Source organism: Hyla sarda, chromosome 11 (assembly GCF_029499605.1).
Source record: "Hyla sarda isolate aHylSar1 chromosome 11, aHylSar1.hap1, whole genome shotgun sequence".
Classification (NCBI taxonomy): domain Eukaryota; kingdom Metazoa; phylum Chordata; class Amphibia; order Anura; family Hylidae; genus Hyla; species Hyla sarda.
The window spans coordinates 52,626,365-52,644,845 of record NC_079199.1 but is presented as its reverse complement, the minus strand read 5'-3'; the positions used below and the strand labels follow the sequence as shown (position 1 = coordinate 52,644,845).

Below are 18,481 nucleotides of genomic sequence, written 5' to 3'. Positions count from 1 at the left end.
CTGTACAGTGCGACCCAAAATCCATTGGTAATCCTCAGATTTCATGATGCCTTGTACACATTCAAGGCACCCAGTGCCAGAGGCAGCAAAACAACCCCAAAACATCATTGAACCTCCACCATATTTCACTGTAGGTACTGTGTTCTTCTCTTTGTAGGCCTCATTCCGTTTTCGGTAAACAGTAGAATGATGTGCTTTACCAAAAAGCTCTATCTTGGTCTCGCCTTTTCACAAGATGTTTTCCCAGTAGGATTTTGGTTACTCAAGTTCATTTTGGTAAAATGTAGTCTTGCTTTTTTATGTCTCTGTATCACCAGTGGGGCCCTCCTGGGTCTCCTGCCATAGCAATTCATTTAAATTTCGACAGTTCACTCTGACACTGATGCTCCCTGAGCCTGCAGGACAGCTTGAATATCTTTGGAACTTTTTTGGGGCTGCTTACCCACCATCCGGACTATCCTGCGTTGACACCTTTTCATCAATTTTTCTCTTCCGTCCACGCCCAGGAAGATTAGCTACAGTGCCATGGGTTGCAAACAATGTTACACACTGTGGACAAAGGCAAATTTAGATCTCTGGAGATGGACTTGTAACCTTGAGATTGTTGATATTTTTCCACAATTTTGGTTCTCAAGTCCTCAGGCAATTCTCTTCTCCTCTTTCTCTTGTCCATGCTTAGTGTGGCACACACAGAAACACAATGCAAAGACTAAGTGAACTTCTCTCCTTTTTATCTGCTTTCAGGTGTGATTTTTATATTGCCCACACCTGTTACTTGCCCCCAGGTGAGTTTCAAGGAGCATCACATGCTTGAAACAATTTTATTTTTCCACAATTTTGAAATGGTGTCAATAATTTTGTCCAGACCATTTTTGGAGTTTGGTGACATTATGTCCAATTTGCTTTTTTTCCTCCCTTTTTTGGTTTAGTTCCAATACACATACACACAAAGGGAATAAACATGTGTATAGCAAAACATGTGTTACTACAATCCTTTTCTGTGAAAAATACTTAATTTTCTTGAAAAAATTTCAGGGGTGCCAACATTTGCGGCCATGACTGCGTCTCTCCAGATCTCCCAATACACATGAATGTTTAGCTCAGCTGTTCTTATTGGAAATACTTAAACTGCTGAAAGACTTATTTCTGGGAGAACAAGTAGTTGACCTTTACATGCCAATTCTTTTCCCCCCTAACATCATCTGCTGGGGGCAGGGAGTCGGGAGCCCCTCATACACATTAGACGGCAGGGCTGGTCTGGCTGACTTTATTCTAATGTGTATGGTGGGGTTTCCCAACCAGGGAACCAGCCGAAGACTGTCCTAGCATGCTGGGAGTTTTAGTTTTGCAACAGCTGGAGGCACCCTGGTTGGGAAACACTGGTGTATGGGTGACATTTAGACTGTCTATATGTAATGCCGTCTGCCATCTGCTGGTAAAAAGTAAACTTGGTTCCATGCTGACTTGAGCAGTCCTGTCCTGCGGTGCCCAGCTATATCCAGCAGAAATAGTGTGTATGAATTTTTGTATGATCATAAACCTTCCTCTGTACGCTATTTTAATAGGACTCAATAGCACCGCAAACCGCATTTTTGGGGATGCGACTGAAATAGTCCTCTTGATTTCTTGTAGGTTCCTATCTATGAGATGCGGAATGATGGTCGTGATAACCTGTTGGGGGCGCTGATGATTGCTGGCCAGTTTGTTATTCCAGAGGTTAGTTTTTTTTTTTTGTTGTGGTTTATTTATTATTTTTTTTTTTTTTTATTAATAGTCTTTATAATGTATCAACTGGATAGAAAGTATATTTAAAAAATCATCTAAGGGCTGTTCACACTACGTTTTCTCCCATACGGGAGCGCATACGGCAGGGGGGAGCTAGAACCTCGCGCTCCCGTATGCCTTCGTATGCGCTCCCGTATGTCATTCATTTCAATGAGCCTGCCGGAGTGAAACGTTCCGTCGGCTCATTTTTGCGCCGTATGCGCTTTTACAACCGGACCTCAAACCGTGGTTGACCACAGTTTTAGGTCCGGTTGTAAAAGCGCATACGGCGCAAAAATGAGCTGACCGGACTGAACGTTTCACTCCGGCCGGCTCATTGAAATGAATGACATACGGGAGCGCATACGAAGGCATACGGGAGCGCAAGGTTTTAGCTCTCCCCTGCCGTATGCGCTCCCGTATGGGAGAAAACGTAGTGTGAACCCAGCCTAATCCTCATTAGATGCTTTAACGTAATTAACACTTGTCCTGCACATGTCCAACAATAATAATTTATTTTCTAATCGAGTCATTTTTGAGTTTTTCAAAACGTTTCCAAAAAATAGCAATAGCATAAAGACCCTTACAGGAATTCCCATATACTCCCACATTGTATGCAGCAAATACTCCCCCCATAAATCTGCAATCAATATCCCATAATGACAAAGTGAAAACATGAAACAGAATGTCCGAAATCTTTGATTATTTATTGCAAAGAAAAAAAATAATATAACACTGATATAAGTATTCAGACCCTTTACTCTGTACTTAGTTGAAGCCCCTTTTGGCAGCGCTTACAGCCTCCAAACTTCTTGGGAATAATGCAACAAGGTTTACCCACCTGGATTTGGGAATTTTCTGTCATTCTTTCCTGAAGATTCTCTCAATCTCTGTCAAGTTAGATGGGGGACTGTCAGAGGTAGCCATTTTCAAGTTTTTCCAAAAATGTTGGATTGGGTTTGTCAGGTCTCTGGATGAGCCACTCAAGGACATTCACACCTCTCCTGTGTTGTCTTGGCATTTTAATCCAAAAAGTTTTTAAAAATGATAAATAATATACATATTTGGTATCGCTGCATGCGTAAATGTCCAAACTATAAAAATATAATGTTATGATCCCGTACGGTGAATGTCATAAACATAAAAAGAATTTAGCTTTTTGGTCACATCACATAGCAAAAAAAAAAATTACAAAAAGGGATCAAAAAGATCCCTACAGATTATGGCACAAAAAATTAGCTCTTACACATCCCCGAATAGAGTGACTATTGGGTTCTTGGTCACAGCCTTTACCAATAAATGGAAAGAATTAGCTTCAAGGGAGAAAACCGTCTCACACGGCACTGACCGACCAGGAAACAGTACGGAGGAACGCGTTTCGCTGCGCTTGCGCAGCTTCTTTAGGCTTGACAAAATAGACAAAACTGCACACTTATAAAGGTAAGAGTTAACCCCTTAGTAGACAAAATGGGAAAACCATAAGTTTACTAAAAGTCTACTAAGGGGTTAAAGGGATTATCCAGCATAAGGTGATTTTAGTACGTACCTGGTAGGCAGTAATGGACATGCTTAGAAAGGATCTGCACTTGTCTTGGGGCTAAATGGCTATGTTGTGAGATTACCATTACACTGTGGCTAGCTTTTTGGGAACTTGTATTTCCTGTTTGACTTTTCTTTTTTTTGACTGACTACAAATCCCCCAATTCCATTTTCCTCCCTCCCACACATCAGCCACCCCACACATTGAAACATAAATGAGCTGCATCTATCATAAGATATTTTCAATCCGGGTGCCTACAGCTGTTGCATTAGTTGCAGATTGATCCCTCCACCCATTGAAGCAGACAGGCTCCCTGTCATCAGCTGACTAGTGAGTCAGGTCTCGGCCGCATTGCAACTTGGGAAAAATCTTAGACAACAGTCATTTTGTATTCTGTTAAAAATAAATAGTGGGGTGAAAATCACAGAAGAATTGTGAGAAAACCGTCACACACAGGTACAGACACTATATTATGAACTACACTAACTTTACAGCCCCTTTAACTCTTACCTTTATAAGTGTGCTGTTGTGTCTATTTTGTCATGCCTGAAGAAGCTGCGCATGCGCAGCGAAACGCGTTGCATCCTGGTATTAAAGTCCATTCTTATCCTCCCTACTGTGTCCTTGTCGGTCAGCACCGTGTGAGACGGGTTTCTCCATTTAAGCTAATCCTTTCTATTTATGTTACTATTCACCGGAGGGCAGCAGACGACCTGTTGTTCATCGTGCTCTCATCATTGTGTATGACTCTACACAACCCCAGGGTGAGCAGTCATTCATTCCTTTTCTCACGCCGGGTGTTATCAGTATTACCCTATGGAGCGCTTGTTCTTTTATTTGTACAGCCTTTACCAAGGCTTAGTTTGGTGGGGTGGCCAGCTCTAGGTAGAGGCCTCATAATTCCAGCAAAGGGTCTGAATACTTTTGTTCATGCTAAATAAAAATTTTTCCTTTTTAATAAGTTGGGGAAAAAATCCAAAATTCTGCTTTCACATTCTCATTATGGGGATTTGAGTGAAGAGTGATGGAAGAACTAGATGGGGCTACTTAAAAAGGATGTTGGAGGGCACCAGACCTATTGACTATTGCAGCGACAATCACATGATGCATACAGTCATACAGTAGTCGCCTTGATCTAGCTTGAAGGGGTTGTCCAGGATTACAGAAACAGGGATGCTTACTTTAAAAACCCATGCTATACCGGTTTTATATGTAAGGGGATATTAATCTGAGCCGTAAGGGACGTTCTTCCTCACTTTTATTAGCAATTGGACAGCAAGCAGGTTTTCAGCTGAACCAGGGCCCTCTACCGTCTGTGTCTGCCCCTGGAGATAGCATTCACAATCATTACATCAGTATTTCCCAACCAGGGTGCCTACAGCTGTTGCAAAACTACAACTCCCAACATGCTCGGACATGCGGGGAGATGTAGTTTTGCAACAGCTGAAGGCACCCTGGTTGGGAAATACTGCATTACATAGATTGCTGTTTGTCCTACAGGGAGATGAAGATGGAAAATTACGTATCTGGTCACTAGAGGGCACTTTACTTCTGTTTGTACTGGAGCCTGTTGGCTTTGAAGCGGTTACAATTCTATTGCTTATCTTGTATAGAAATGTCATAGTGTGATAGACAGGGCTGTATTTATAGCTCGTGCTGCCCTAGGCACAATGCCTAACTACTCACCATTACAGGGGAAGATGAGGTAGCTGGCTGTCAAGGCAAAAAAAACATGCTGAATATGTATTATACTGATGTGTCCATCTTTACCTTTTCTCATGGTGGGAGATACCCAGAGATGAGTGGCACAGTATGTATCAGTTTTGAGGGAAAACAAAAAACTTAAATTACTCAGAATGTGCGCAGAGTGTGCAAAATCTCTTTGGTAGTTTGTTACAGTTTATCATTCTGGAGTGTAGGATATTTATTTCCTAGACTGTAAACAATTGTATCCACTTCTCAGCCGAGAGCAAAACCAGCTCTGTACAGTGTATCTGTCTGGAGTTCAGCTGTTTGGCTCACAGAGCATTGTGCAGCCTAGATACAATTGTATCCACTTCTCAGCCCAAAGCAGGTTTAGCTATGTATGTGTTTGCAGACTGTTTTGAATGTCAATGTTAGTGTTCAATACCTGACCGTAAACTAATAACTTAAATATAATAAAGAAATTGTAACAAAAAGTATATCAGAAAGCTGTCAAATTTCTATATATATATGTAGGATACAAGAAAGAAAACGGTGCGCACCTCGTGCAGGTAAACAGGGTAACTTTGTGTGTAGATAGTGATAAATGGGCCAGCAGGGTGGTCCCTTACCGTACGGTGTTATGCTCAGAGCATAACACCTGCAGTCACTTTGAGTTTGGAGAGGGAGGTCGCAGCATCCAGGTTCCTCTGGGCTCTGGGTAGTGGAGTCCAGTGCATCAATAGAGAAGTGGAATGGATGATCCGATCACGAAAAAAAGGGGAACATCTGAAGGAGCGCAGACCTCAGGCTTTTTATAAGATGCCATCTTAAATATAATAACTTAAACTTAATAATAACTTAAATATAATAAAGAAATTGTAACAAAAAGTATATCAGAAAGCTGTCAAATTTCTATATATATATATATATCTATCTATCTATCTATCTATCTATCTATATATATATATATATGTATTTATATCTGTTGTAGGCCAAGGGTTAATTGCGCTCTATGACTGATAAGTGCATGTGCATGACACTGCACCCATGAAATTAGCTGAAGTAGCTCAGGGCTTCTGCAACAACTCCATTCCTAACCTGTTAGATGCCACAGTAAGTAGCTACTCCTAAACTGATAAAGATGTCCCTGAAGGGATTATCCAGGATTAGAAAAGCAGAGCAGATGTAAAGGGGTTGTCCACCATAAGGTGATTTTAGTACGTACCTGGCAGACAGTAATGGACATGCTTAGGAAGGATCTTGTCTTGGGTCTAAATGGCTATGTTGTGAGATTACCAGAACACTGTGGCTAGCTTTTTGTGAACTGGTATTTCCTCTTTGATATTTCTTTTTTTTTTTTTACAACAAATCCCACAATTCCATTTTCCTCCCTCCCACACATCAATCATCCCACCCATTGAAACATAAATGAGCTGCATCCATTCAAAAGACCTGTGGTTTTCAATCAGGGTGCCTACAGCTGTTGCATTAGTTGCAGATTGATCCCTCCACCTATTGAAGCAGACAGGCTCCCTGCATCAGCTGACTAGTGAGACAACAGTCATTTTGTATGCTGTTAAAAAATATATATTGGGGTGAAAAAATCCTGGAATACCCCTTTAATCAGAAAACAGCTCCACACCTGTCCTCAGGTTGTGTGTGGAATTGCGACACACAACCTAAGGACAGGCAAGGACTATGTTTGGAGGAAATCTGCTCTTTTTCTATTCCTAAATAAGCCTTTTAAGGCCCAAATTAGGTGTCTCTAAGGGGTTAAAAATGATCAGTCCAATTGGAAGAACTACACTTGAAATGTAAAAAAATAAATAAAAATCACTTGTATATTTGCTGCTGTGGAGCAGATGCAATGATTGTTTCTTCGGCTGAAGTATGCTGTGGTTAAGTGTTGCACGTACGTTGTGTTTATGTTCCCTGTTAATGTGTGTACAGTATTTAAATGGATTAGAGTCATAAGCGGCATTAAATACTGTACACACAGATAGAGATTCCCGTCCGCCAGCGCCGCTGCACTTCGTTTGTAAATGTCAACTCCGCTCCACAACACACAGTCTGCGCTAATTGTGCGCTTTGTATGTAGACCAAGATCTGACAAATTCCCTTTACCCTGTTTATTTGGGGGATGAATCTGGTACAGTTGTGTGCTGTTTGTTTGGGGATAACATAATTTACAGAATTATGGAAATGGCTGATGTAAACAAGCCATGTGAGACTGCGATACCAGGGTTGTCCAGAAATAGAAAAACAGAGCTAATTTCTTTCAAACCCGCTCCCTGTCTGTCTCCAGGTTGGGTGTGGTTCTGCAGCTCAGTTCCATTGAAGTGAATGGAGCCAAGTTGTAATACCGCACCCAACCTGGAGACAGACGGGGAGCAGTTTTTGAAATAAATTAGCTCTGTTTTTCTATTCCTGGATAACCCCTTTAAATGTTATACATTGTGCCATTCGAAATATAGAGTTTGGCTAAGTACGTTCTGTATAAAAAGTATTTTTTTTTTTTAAAAGGACCAAAAATGTGGTATGAAAGAGGTGAGAGAAAGGTGTTTTATTTTTACCTGTACATGCACAGTCCCTGGTAGGGAAGGATTTATAAGGATTTCTCTATTTTAGACATTTCCTATTGATTAGTAGATTTCCTTGACAATAAGCTGATTACAAATTGCCCAGCGATCAGGGTTCCTCAGCGATCAGCTTTAGAAGATTTGGTTGTAAGAGCCCATTCAAATAGCAGAATGTCTACCCAGAAAAATACTGGTCCGACATTCAGTAAGCATCCACAAATCAATCGGGGCTAGGACCACTAAGAAATTCGCCTTCCTAATAGACTGCAATGCATTTCCGAGGGGATTTTGCTAAAAGAATGACCATGTTCATTGTATCTGCTGAGACTGGAATTAAATTTTCCACTGTGGAAATTCTGCCGTGTGCACGGTGCAGCAGAATCCCATTGAAAACAATGGAAGGCTGCTTCTCTAGGATTTCCGGGAGTCATTTTTAAGCTGGATTTTGCTCAGAATTTCTGCCATGTGCACAGTTAAGCAAAATTCCTTTAAAAACAATGGGCGGCTGCTGCACTGGAATTTCAGAGAGGGATTTTTCAGCTGGATTCTGAGGAAATTCTGTCATGTGAATGGGCCCTTTCTATAATACTTCATTTAACCCAGTGTTTTCCAACCAGGGTGCCTCCAGATATTGCAGAACTACAACTCTCAGCATGCCCGGACAGCCAAAGGCTGTCCGGGCATGCTGGGAGTTGTAGTTTTGCAACACCTGGAGGCACACTGGCTGGAAACACTGATTTAACCTATGGTAGCACTGAAGGGAAATTTTACACTGCTTCCATTGATTTTCCTGGGTTATCTGCATAGTGCAGGAGAAGACCGGTCCGTGAGGGAGACTTGTAGCAGTTTTTTACACCTGATCTATTAATCTAGATTTATCTAACAGCGTATGTGAAATGGGTTTTCTAAACTGGACAACCCCTAATGTACCTTTTTGATTCTTTTTGTAAAAAAAACAAACTGCTAGAACAGAATTAGATGTTTTTGAATTTTCCCTCTAAACTTATATTCTCAATTAACCATTTAGTGAATATGCCAACTTAGTGAAGAGAAGTGGCACCATCATATCTTGGCATAGTTTCTACGAGATGACTGAGCTGGGCAGTTATGTACCATGCCAACACAATGGCATTATTCAGATGAGATGGGACATTTCCCTACCCCTTCCTTTAAAGTCATTGCATTATGATTGCATCAGATCCTATATCTGGGTTAGGTTTTGCTCTTTTTTAGTATCGGTGGGGCCCCTGGGATCTGTGTAACCCTGATCTCCCCGGTGTAGTAATCGCATTATAGGGCAGGTCTGTCATGTCGTAACACTTTGCTTTGCTCTTCTGACTTGTCTCTTTGCTGGTTTTCTCAGGTGTGTCTGTATTTTCATCACAAGCTCTACAGGGGAAACCGGGTGACTAAGGTGGATGCTGGAAGTTTTAATGCGTTCAATTCTCCTAACTTGCCTCCACTTGCCAACGCTGAAGTTGATATTACAAGTAAGCTGCCCAGCCATATAATCCCTGTCATTTATCCCACATGTGAGAGTCTCTTTGTGAGCAGAAGTTGAGTGAAGTCATAAAACGGGTGTAGAACAAACAAAAGTAGCCTTTTTATTGATCACGTTTTTTTTTAGTAAAGTGGGGTTTCACTGCTGTCCCCTCTCTGCTCTCCAGATCCCACACCATGAGTATCCCTTAAAGGGGTATTCCGGGCTTTTCTAACTTTTAACTATCCCTCCCATTATGAAGAATTATGCTAGTTTTACATTAACTTGCTATTCTGCTCTGAGGTGGATCGTCTACTTTTTCATTTTTTATATGGTCCCCCAGGTCTAGCGTTTTCATTCAGGTCTTGATGACGTTCGTCTCACAATCCTTTGTGGCTTGAGGCGGCAGCTGGTATCAGAAGGCTTGACTATTTCTTGTATATTCTCAGAAGACAGCCCCCTGATGTGACTGGACGTATAGATGGACCGCAAACATTATCAGGGGGCGGTCTTGTGAGGAAATACAAGAAATGACCAAGCCCCCTGACACCGGCTGCCAGCTTGAGCCGCCAAGAATTGTGAGACGAACGTCATCAAGACCTGAACTGAAATGCTAGATCTGGGGGGACCATATAAAAAAGAAAAAGAAGACAATCCACGGCAGAGCCGTATAGCAAGTAAATGTGGAACTAGCATAATTCTTCATAATGGGCAGGATAGTTAAACGTTCGTTAAGCCCAGAATACCCCTTTAGGACCTGGAGCATGAGGTTCTCAACATCCCTGGATGCTTCTTGCTTGCACCTTTTAGCCCATCATCTTGGTTTATGTTCACATGAGACATGAATAACCTGTGACTGACTAGCTGCAGGATATGTCTTGCCTGACAGCCCCATAGAACAGACTGCAGACTCCTTGGGGTATGCACTGCAAACAGTTTGTCTCCAAATATTCAGATTTTTTAAAATCAAGCTTGACTGGTACAGTGCTGCTAATAGAAAAAGAAGGAATGCCATTTCCCTATCTCAGACTGCCTTCTATATTTTTATAAAGATTTGTAGTCTTCTTGCTATGTACGGATGACTCATAACAGCAGAGTGCCCAAAATACAACCTTGGTACCCCAGCGAATGTTCCCCCATAACAGCCCTTCTATCACACATACTTGCTTGTGTGCCTAAACCAGAGTGCGCTTATGATAGCCTTTGTGCCCCCATTTTATATAATGTTGATAATACTATTATATGTATGTTTGTAATATACATTGATTAAATCATTTGTATATTTTTGGGTGAAAAAAATGCTGTATCTGCAGCTATTGCCTGTGTGTCTCTGTAAGAAGTCGAAATACAGGAAGTGAGAGCAGGACAAGCAGGGCTCTGTGCAGGCTCCTGGATTGTCAATCATCCTGCTGTGTGAGCCAGGGGCCTCTCACAGAGCCTCACTGCACAGAGCCCTGCTTGTCCTCAGTGTACAGAGACCTGCTTATCCTCAGTGTACAGAGCCCTGCTTGTCCTCAGTGTACAGAGCCCTGCCTGTCCTCAGTGTACAGAGCCCTGCCTGTCCTCAGTGTACAGAGCCCTGCTTGTCCTCAGTGTACAGAGACCTGCTTATCCTCAGTGTACAGAGCCCTGCCTGTCCTCAGTGTACAGAGCCCTGCCTGTCCTCAGTGTACAGAGCCCTGCCTGTCCTCAGTGTACAGAGCCCTGCCTGTCCTCAGTGTACAGAGCCCTGCCTGACCTCAGTGTACAGAGCCCTGCCTGTCCTCAGTGTACAGAGCCCTGCCTGTCCTCAGTGTACAGAGCCCTGCCTGTCCTCAGTGTACAGAGCCCTGCCTGTCCTCAGTGTACAGAGCCCTGCCTGTCCTCAGTGTACAGAGCCCTGCCTGTCCTCAGTGTACAGAGCCCTGCCTGTCCTCAGTGTACAGAGCCCTGCCTGTCCTCAGTGTACAGAGCCCTGCCTGTCCTCAGTGTACAGAGCCCTGCCTGTCCTCAGTGTACAGAGCCCTGCCTGTCCTCAGTGTACAGAGCCCTGCCTGTCCTCAGTGTACAGAGCCCTGCCTGTCCTCAGTGTACAGAGCCCTGCCTGTCCTCAGTGTACAGAGCCCTGCCTGTCCTCAGTGTACAGAGCCCTGCCTGTCCTCAGTGTACAGAGCCCTGCCTGTCCTCAGTGTACAGAGCCCTGCTTGCCCAACCACACTTCCCATATCTTGTCTCCACACAAAAGTAATAGCTGTAGGGACAAGACAGGATTTTTTTTACCCCAAAATATGCAAATTTTTAACCAATGTATATTACAACTATACTTAAAATGTTATCTACATGAGTGTTTCTCAAGCAGGGTCCACAAGACCCTCCAACAGGTCATGTTTTCAGGATTTCCTTACTCTTTCATTGGTGATATGACTGTGGTGAGGCCTGATTCACTGACATAATTATATCTCCCGTGAAAGACTAAGGAAATCCTGAAAACATAACCTGTAAAGTTTTTGCAAATGACAGGTACACTTTAGTACAACCTGAGTTCCCCACCTTCTACCATCAGAGCACCTCCACAGTAGGCTCATATTGACCAACAGGTTTTTGGAACTACTGTTGTTGACTATAAAATTGTTCACATTACTTTCTTTTTCCGAGGCCCTTTTTAAATGAAGGCCTATTGTTAGGATTCTAGAGTAGACAATGCAGACTTCAATACAAATGGCAGGAAACATACAGCGCTGAAAGGACCCACCACGGCATGAACAGTAAGAAGGGTTTATTCACAAAAATGCTACATGTTTCACTGCATATGCACAGCTTCCTCAGGAATAACCGGTGTCATAAGGCTATCCATTATATAGCAGAACATTAACTCTTTTATATAGCAGAGAGTTAACTATCCTTATGACACCTGTTATGCCGGAGGAAGCTGCGCATGTGCAGTGAAACACGTTGCATTTTTACGAATTAAGTCCTTTCATGCTGTGGTGGGTCCTTTCAGCGCTGTATGAATGCTGCCATTCATATTGAAGTCTGCATTCTCTACTCTAGTAGTATCCAGTAGCAGGAGGGCTGCAAAGAGCACCATATCTCACCCTGATACGCTCATTCCATTGTTGTGTATGAGGTTACACAACCACTTGTGGTAAGCGGCATTTATCCATATTTGCCCCACTCTTCCTCCTGTGTGTTATACGCTATGGAGTGCTTGTCTTTTTCCCTTTAGATTATAGTAATTTTCATTCGGTGGGGGTCCAACTTAGGAACCTCTGCCGCTGAGCTGATTAATGGGGCTGCTGTGTTCGTGCGAGTGCTGCAGGCTCTTACCAGGCACAGTGCCATTCACTGGTAGCGGCCTCTACCCAGTATTGCATCTTGTCCCATTGCAGTCAGCGGGATAAGCTGCAGTACCAGGTGCACCTGCAACCCATTGTGGGGAGCTGTGTCCGGTAAAAAGTGAAGAGGCTGCTGCACTCGCACAAACACAGAAGCATCAGCTTATCAGCCAGGGTCCTGATGTAGACAACTCCATCTTGATGGCCTAGGATAAATGCTAATTTATGGGTTGCTTTATTAACAGTAGAGTGCCCACCATAGCAGCAGAGTGCCCACCATAGCAGCAGAGTGCCCACCATAGCAGCAGAGTGCCCACCATAGCAGCAGAGTGCCCACCATAGCAGCAGAGTTCAGCAGCTAGATTCTGCACCTTTGTCCCTTTTTATCTACCTTGTTTCTCCAGGATACAATGTACAGTATACAGATAAATCCATACACACATAAACGATCACATCAACATATAAACACTTAACTTTGGTTATATATTCTATCCTACATAGTACATGAAGTTTGCCCTTTGGATATGTGACCCGAACAGTCTAACTCTTTTAACGATGTATGAGAGAATCACGGCTGCTTTCTTCTCAGAGTCGCGCCACACCTGTTATTGTGTACAGCAGGTATTGGGTTATTCATTTGAATTGGGTTGAGCTGCAATACCAGACTTAACCTGTGGACAAGGGTGGCCCTGTTTCTAGACCAAAACTGCTAGTTTTTTCTCATCCATCTAGGCATGAAAAAGGTGAAACTGAACTCTACCAGCCCAGTATTTGCTACTTATTTTTGTTATGTTTTGCTGTTTTAATGGAAATCTCCACTTCATGGATCTTAAATGTGAGCTTCATGGTCCCTGTTGTTCAGACTCTGACTTTGCGTCCTTTCTGCGGCCTGTGCTGTCATTAAAAGCCACCGGTCTTGTTGGATTTCATAACTCTGAGTGGATGCGCCACTCCTTAGGGAGTTGTTATTTTAAGAATTCCTCCAATGCTACTGATACAAGACTTTTCTATGGAAATATTGTCAGGCGCAGGGCGTCCGTGCATGCAGGATCTAGAAGAGTAACCAAGGCAGTGATCATATAGAAAATTACATAGGACCCTGTGAAAAGTCTATAAAGATGCAGAACATTCTGCTCATAAACTGCTTTAATAGATAATGCGTTTTAACCATCAAAGCTTCGGACTGTATCCATCATCTATGCTGAAGCTGAGTTGTAGCGTGGGACGGTTTGATGTTTGATTTGAGTTGAGTATATGTGGGTTCCACACTAGCTGTACCACCATGTTGTAGATTCTTTATATCTTAGATGTAACAGAGCCAAGTTTGTTGGATTATGTTAACACATAAAAAGTTAATGCTCTCCTTTGTCTACATTTTGGACATACAATTTCTTACAATTAAGTTTTCTTTTACTTTGTTAATAGACCACTACTACCTCTCTAGCTTTATGACCTTTAAACCTCATGCACACAGCGGAATCTGCATGTCTGGACATCATAGGGTCCCTATGTTTCTGCACCATTGGATGGTGGGATATTTCTCTGTAAGGCTGCATTCACATCACAATTTAGGGGTACGGCAGCCGGATCAAGCAGGAGAATTTAAAAACTGTCTGCTGCAGTATTCCCGCGGGACCCGCGCTGCACCCCATTCATTTCAATGTGCTGGACAGAGCCAGCTAGTGACTCCGGTCAGCTTATTTATGGGCTGTATCCGTTTTTGTTGCCGGACTGAAAACTGTGGTCTTCTGTGATTTCCGTCCGGCAACAAAGACAGATACAGTCCAAAATTGTGCCGACTGTGCCCAATGCACCCTTATTGATCGAGTTTAGATACAAGAGAATAAGATCCCCTACTTATAGAAGGCAGACAGCGGAACAGCGTGGGCACATTACCTGGGTGCCGTCTTACAGCTCCATACAACTCTGCATTACACGGTAGTATGTTCACATGTGCATATTGGAGATCTGCAGAAAAATATGCACCACTGAATGTACCTTTAAAGGGGTTATACAGTCTTAGAATAACTAAGTGGATTTCATCCTGAATAAACACCACTCTTGTCCTCAGGTTGTGTGTGGTATTGCTGCTCAGCTTCCCTGAAGTGAATGGAGCCAGGTTGTTATACCATAGACAACCTGAGGACTGTTATTAAATATAGCAGCTGTGTTTTTCTAAATCTGGATGACCGCTTCTAGGTGCCCATATGTATACAAGAAAAGTTGGCTGAACCTGCTTGTTATTTTATGTGTATGGGGTGTTCAGATGTCTGGGAAAGAAAGATCGGGTCTGTTGAATGTCCACATGCACTACTCTTATGTTGCACCAAAAAATAATCTGACTTCTCAACTGCAGAATATACATGTACGTTCGAGTAAAACCCTTGTCTCACATAGTTGGTCCAACTTGTTTTTACCACCTCGCAGCTCTTGTGCTATACATAGCTTCTTCTGTATACTTTGTGTAAATCAATACGCAGCTGTTACACAAAGGCTGCATTCGTCATGTTCAACCTTTTACGGTGTATACCGCTACTCCTGCAATCTGTTTTTTGTGGTTATTTAAGGACAATAATATGACAAACTCCAAAAATGGTCTGGACAAAATTATTGGCACCCTTAACTTAATATTTGGTTGCACACCCTTTGGAAAAAATAACTGAAATCAGTCGCTTCCTATAACCATCAATAAGCTTCTTACACCTCTCAGCCGGATTGTTGGACCACTCTTCCTTTGCAAACTGCTCCAGGTCTCTCTCTTATTGGAAGGCACCTTTTCCCAACAGCAATTTTAAGATCTCTCCATAGGTGTTCAATTGGATTCAGATCTGGACTCATTGCTGCCACTTCAGAACTCTCCAGCACTTTGTTGCCATCCATTTCTGGGGGCTTTTTGACGTTTGTTTGGGGTCATTGTCCTGCTGGAAGACCCAAGATCTCTGATGCAAACCCAGCTTTCTGACACTGGGCTGTACAGTGCGACCCAAAATCCGTTGGAAATCCTTAGATTTCATGATTCCTTGTACACATTCAAGGCACCCAGTGCCAGAGGCAGCAAAACAACCCCAAAACATAATTGAACCTCCACCATATTTCACTGTAGGTACTGTGTTCTTTTCTTTGTAGGCCTCATTCCGTTTTCGGTAAACAGTAGAATGATGTGCTTTACCAAAAAGCTCTATCTTGGTCTCATCTGTCCACAAGACATTTTTCCCAAGTTTATTTTGGCAAAATGTAGTCTTGCTTTTTTATGTCTCTGTGTCAGCAGTGGGGTCCTCCTGGGTCTCCTGCCATAACGTTTTATTTCATTTAAATCTCGACGAATAGTTCGCACTGACCCTGCAGGACAGCTTGAATATCTTTGGAATTTGTTTGGGGCTGCTTATCCACCATCCGGCCTATCCTGCGCTGACACCTTTCATCAATTTTTCTCTTCCGTCCATGCCCAGGGAGATTAGCTACAGTGCCATGGGTTGCAAACTTCTTGATAATGTTGCGCACTGTGGACAAAGGCAAATCTAGATTTCTGGAGATGGACTTGTAACCTTGAGATTGTTCATTTCTCCTCTTTCTGTTGTCCATACTTAGTGTGGCACACACAGACACACAATACAAAGTGAACTTCTCTCCTTTTTATCTGCTTTCAGGTATGATTTTTATATTGCCCACACCTGTTTCTTGCCCCAGGTGAGTTTAAAGGAACATCACATGCTTGAAACAATCTTATTTTTCCACAATTTTGAAAGGGTGCCAATAATTTTGTCCAGCCCATTTTTGGCCATTTTTGGAGTTTGGTGTCCAATTGTCCAATTAGCTTTTTTTCCTCCCTTTTTTGGTTTAGTTCCAATACACACAAAAGGAATAAACATGTGTATAGCAAAACATGTGTTACTGCAATCCTTTTCTGTGAGAAATACTTAATTTTCTTGAAAAATTTCAGGGGTGCCAACATTTACAGCCATGGTTGTATTTATATGTCACGGTCTACTATCAGATTTTTACATCAGGAAATCCTCGAGTGTTTCATACAGCCGTCCATGAAATCCTTGCATTGTCTGAATACTAAGCAGTTGTCTTATTTTTCTAGTAAATTGGGAGACTGTTTGGAGAGCAAACACCACAAAGAAGTTCCACGTGCACACAGACATGAACAGAAATGTGGGGTTGCTCCGCATATTTCCTGGAATCACCACCGCCACTGTACGTATCGCTATGTGTTGTAATTCATCCAGAAAAGTAATAGTCCTTTCATTATGACATAAGGCCTCATTTACATTTTCCTCATAAGAGCGAGTGAGAATGACACTGGTGACAAATCCTCTGCATGACGGATACTGGTGGTGCCCGATAAAGCCCCATTAAACAGGGCGAATCCACAGCATATTTCACAATGCGGATGCGCTGACGACAGTCACAGAGAGACTGCAGAGCAAGATCTCAGCTGCGGCCAGGTAGCTCTGTGTGTCCACTCGTAGTGGCGGATTTCTACGAAATCCGCCACTACGAGTGGAAACACGGAGCTACCCGGCCGCAGCTGGGAGCTCACTCTGCCGTCCCTTTGTGACTGTCATCGATGTATCTGCAGGGTTAAATACGCTGCGGATGCGCTCGGTGGTGGTTAGAATGCTGTTTAATATTATACTGTCTTTCATTTTAAAGGTGAAAGCTTTTCTCCAGCCGCCCATGGAGGGCATTGTGCTTGAAACCTACGGCACTGGAAATGCCCCCGATTGCCGAATTGATTTACTGCAAGAACTGAAGGCAGCGACGGACCGCGGTGTGGCAATTATTAACTGCACACAGTGTTTACGGGGATCTGTCTCTCAGTCTTATGCAACTGGAAAGGTCTGTATACTTACATATAAAATATATACAAAATAAGGGGTGGGGGTGTTACTGCTATTAAAATTGATTGCATATTGTTACAAAATACCATTACATTCTTATTGGTGGGGGTCTGACTTCTATGACCCACGCAGATCACTTGAACAAAGGTGCAACCCCATTTATATTACAGTACAAAAAAATCTGAAAGAACCACAGGGTCAGTGGGGGTCCCAGAGACCACCGGTCAGGAGGTCGCGTGGCATATGCTAGCAATATAGCATTACTTCTGATCGTCGGTAAAACCCCTGTTAATGTTTGGTGCACAATTTTCTTTTAATATTTGTTCTCACTGCTTTTTGGTTCTCATATTGAGACTTTAGACGGAAGTTTTAACTCTCTAAAAAATGCAGTTTTTTCCCCCATTGCATTGAACATTTTACGCATAGTTACATTTTATTTACCGTATGTAAAATTGCAAGTGATGTCAGTTTTTTTGTACACTTTTTTTTTTTACGTACTTTTTGGGTGTAAACGTCTCAAAAAATTTTTGCTTTGGATTTTACATTAGCATTTGTAGCATAAAAAACTCTTTGAGTCTGGTTAAGTATCTGAAGTTTTTTTTTCCAAATGGCAGAAAAAAATTCTGAAAATTGGAGACTCATTTAGCCTGTAAAACCTGGTAATATTTTTCAGGCCCAAATGAATGTTAAAATACTTTGTGTGCACATAGCTTTAAAAGATATCTTCTGTTATGTTGATTTAGATGGGTGTGGCTGCCTGTTTAAAGACAAAAAGTCGACCCTTAACCCCAGGCTTAAAGTGTCCCTGTCATTTTAAAAACTTTTGACATGTAACAGAGACATGTTCAAATTTTGAATGGTCAGGGTCTCAGTGCTGAGATCTCCATCAATGAGTGTGGAGAAGCACATGGTACTGCACTATGCCATCCTGTCTCACTGTGATCACTGTCCAAGTCTATAGGACACTATACAAGCGTCCTTATATAAAGAAACCTGTCGTAAGGAGTTTTGCATTGAAGCCCTATATGAACAACGTAGCATGGGACAAGATATTTTGTGTATGATATGATCTTCATTTTAATGTTATGCTCCATGTTTTTAATTACTGGTTGTTTATATTACAATAAACTTTGTGGCCGATGACGGGCGTCACTGACTCGGTGACACCCTTTAATTATGTTAAGAGTACGCACAATGCTGCAGAGTCACCCAGAGCAACCTGCTAAACACAAAGCAACTCTTCAGCAGAGCTTCAAGTTTTTTATTTATTT

General features: G+C 42.4%; 1 protein-coding gene across 1 annotated transcript in view; it reads left to right on the top strand.

Moving 5' to 3' along the window:
- ASPG (asparaginase) overlaps window positions 1-18,481 on the top strand; it is a 93,337-nt gene that overhangs the window by 32,537 nt on the left and 42,319 nt on the right. The window contains exons 5-8 of the mRNA XM_056545569.1: window positions 1,633-1,716; window positions 8,933-9,059; window positions 16,451-16,563; window positions 17,023-17,208. Coding sequence (XP_056401544.1) covers window positions 1,633-1,716; window positions 8,933-9,059; window positions 16,451-16,563; window positions 17,023-17,208 — 510 coding nt within the window. The remainder of the gene's footprint in view (window positions 1-1,632; window positions 1,717-8,932; window positions 9,060-16,450; window positions 16,564-17,022; window positions 17,209-18,481) is intronic.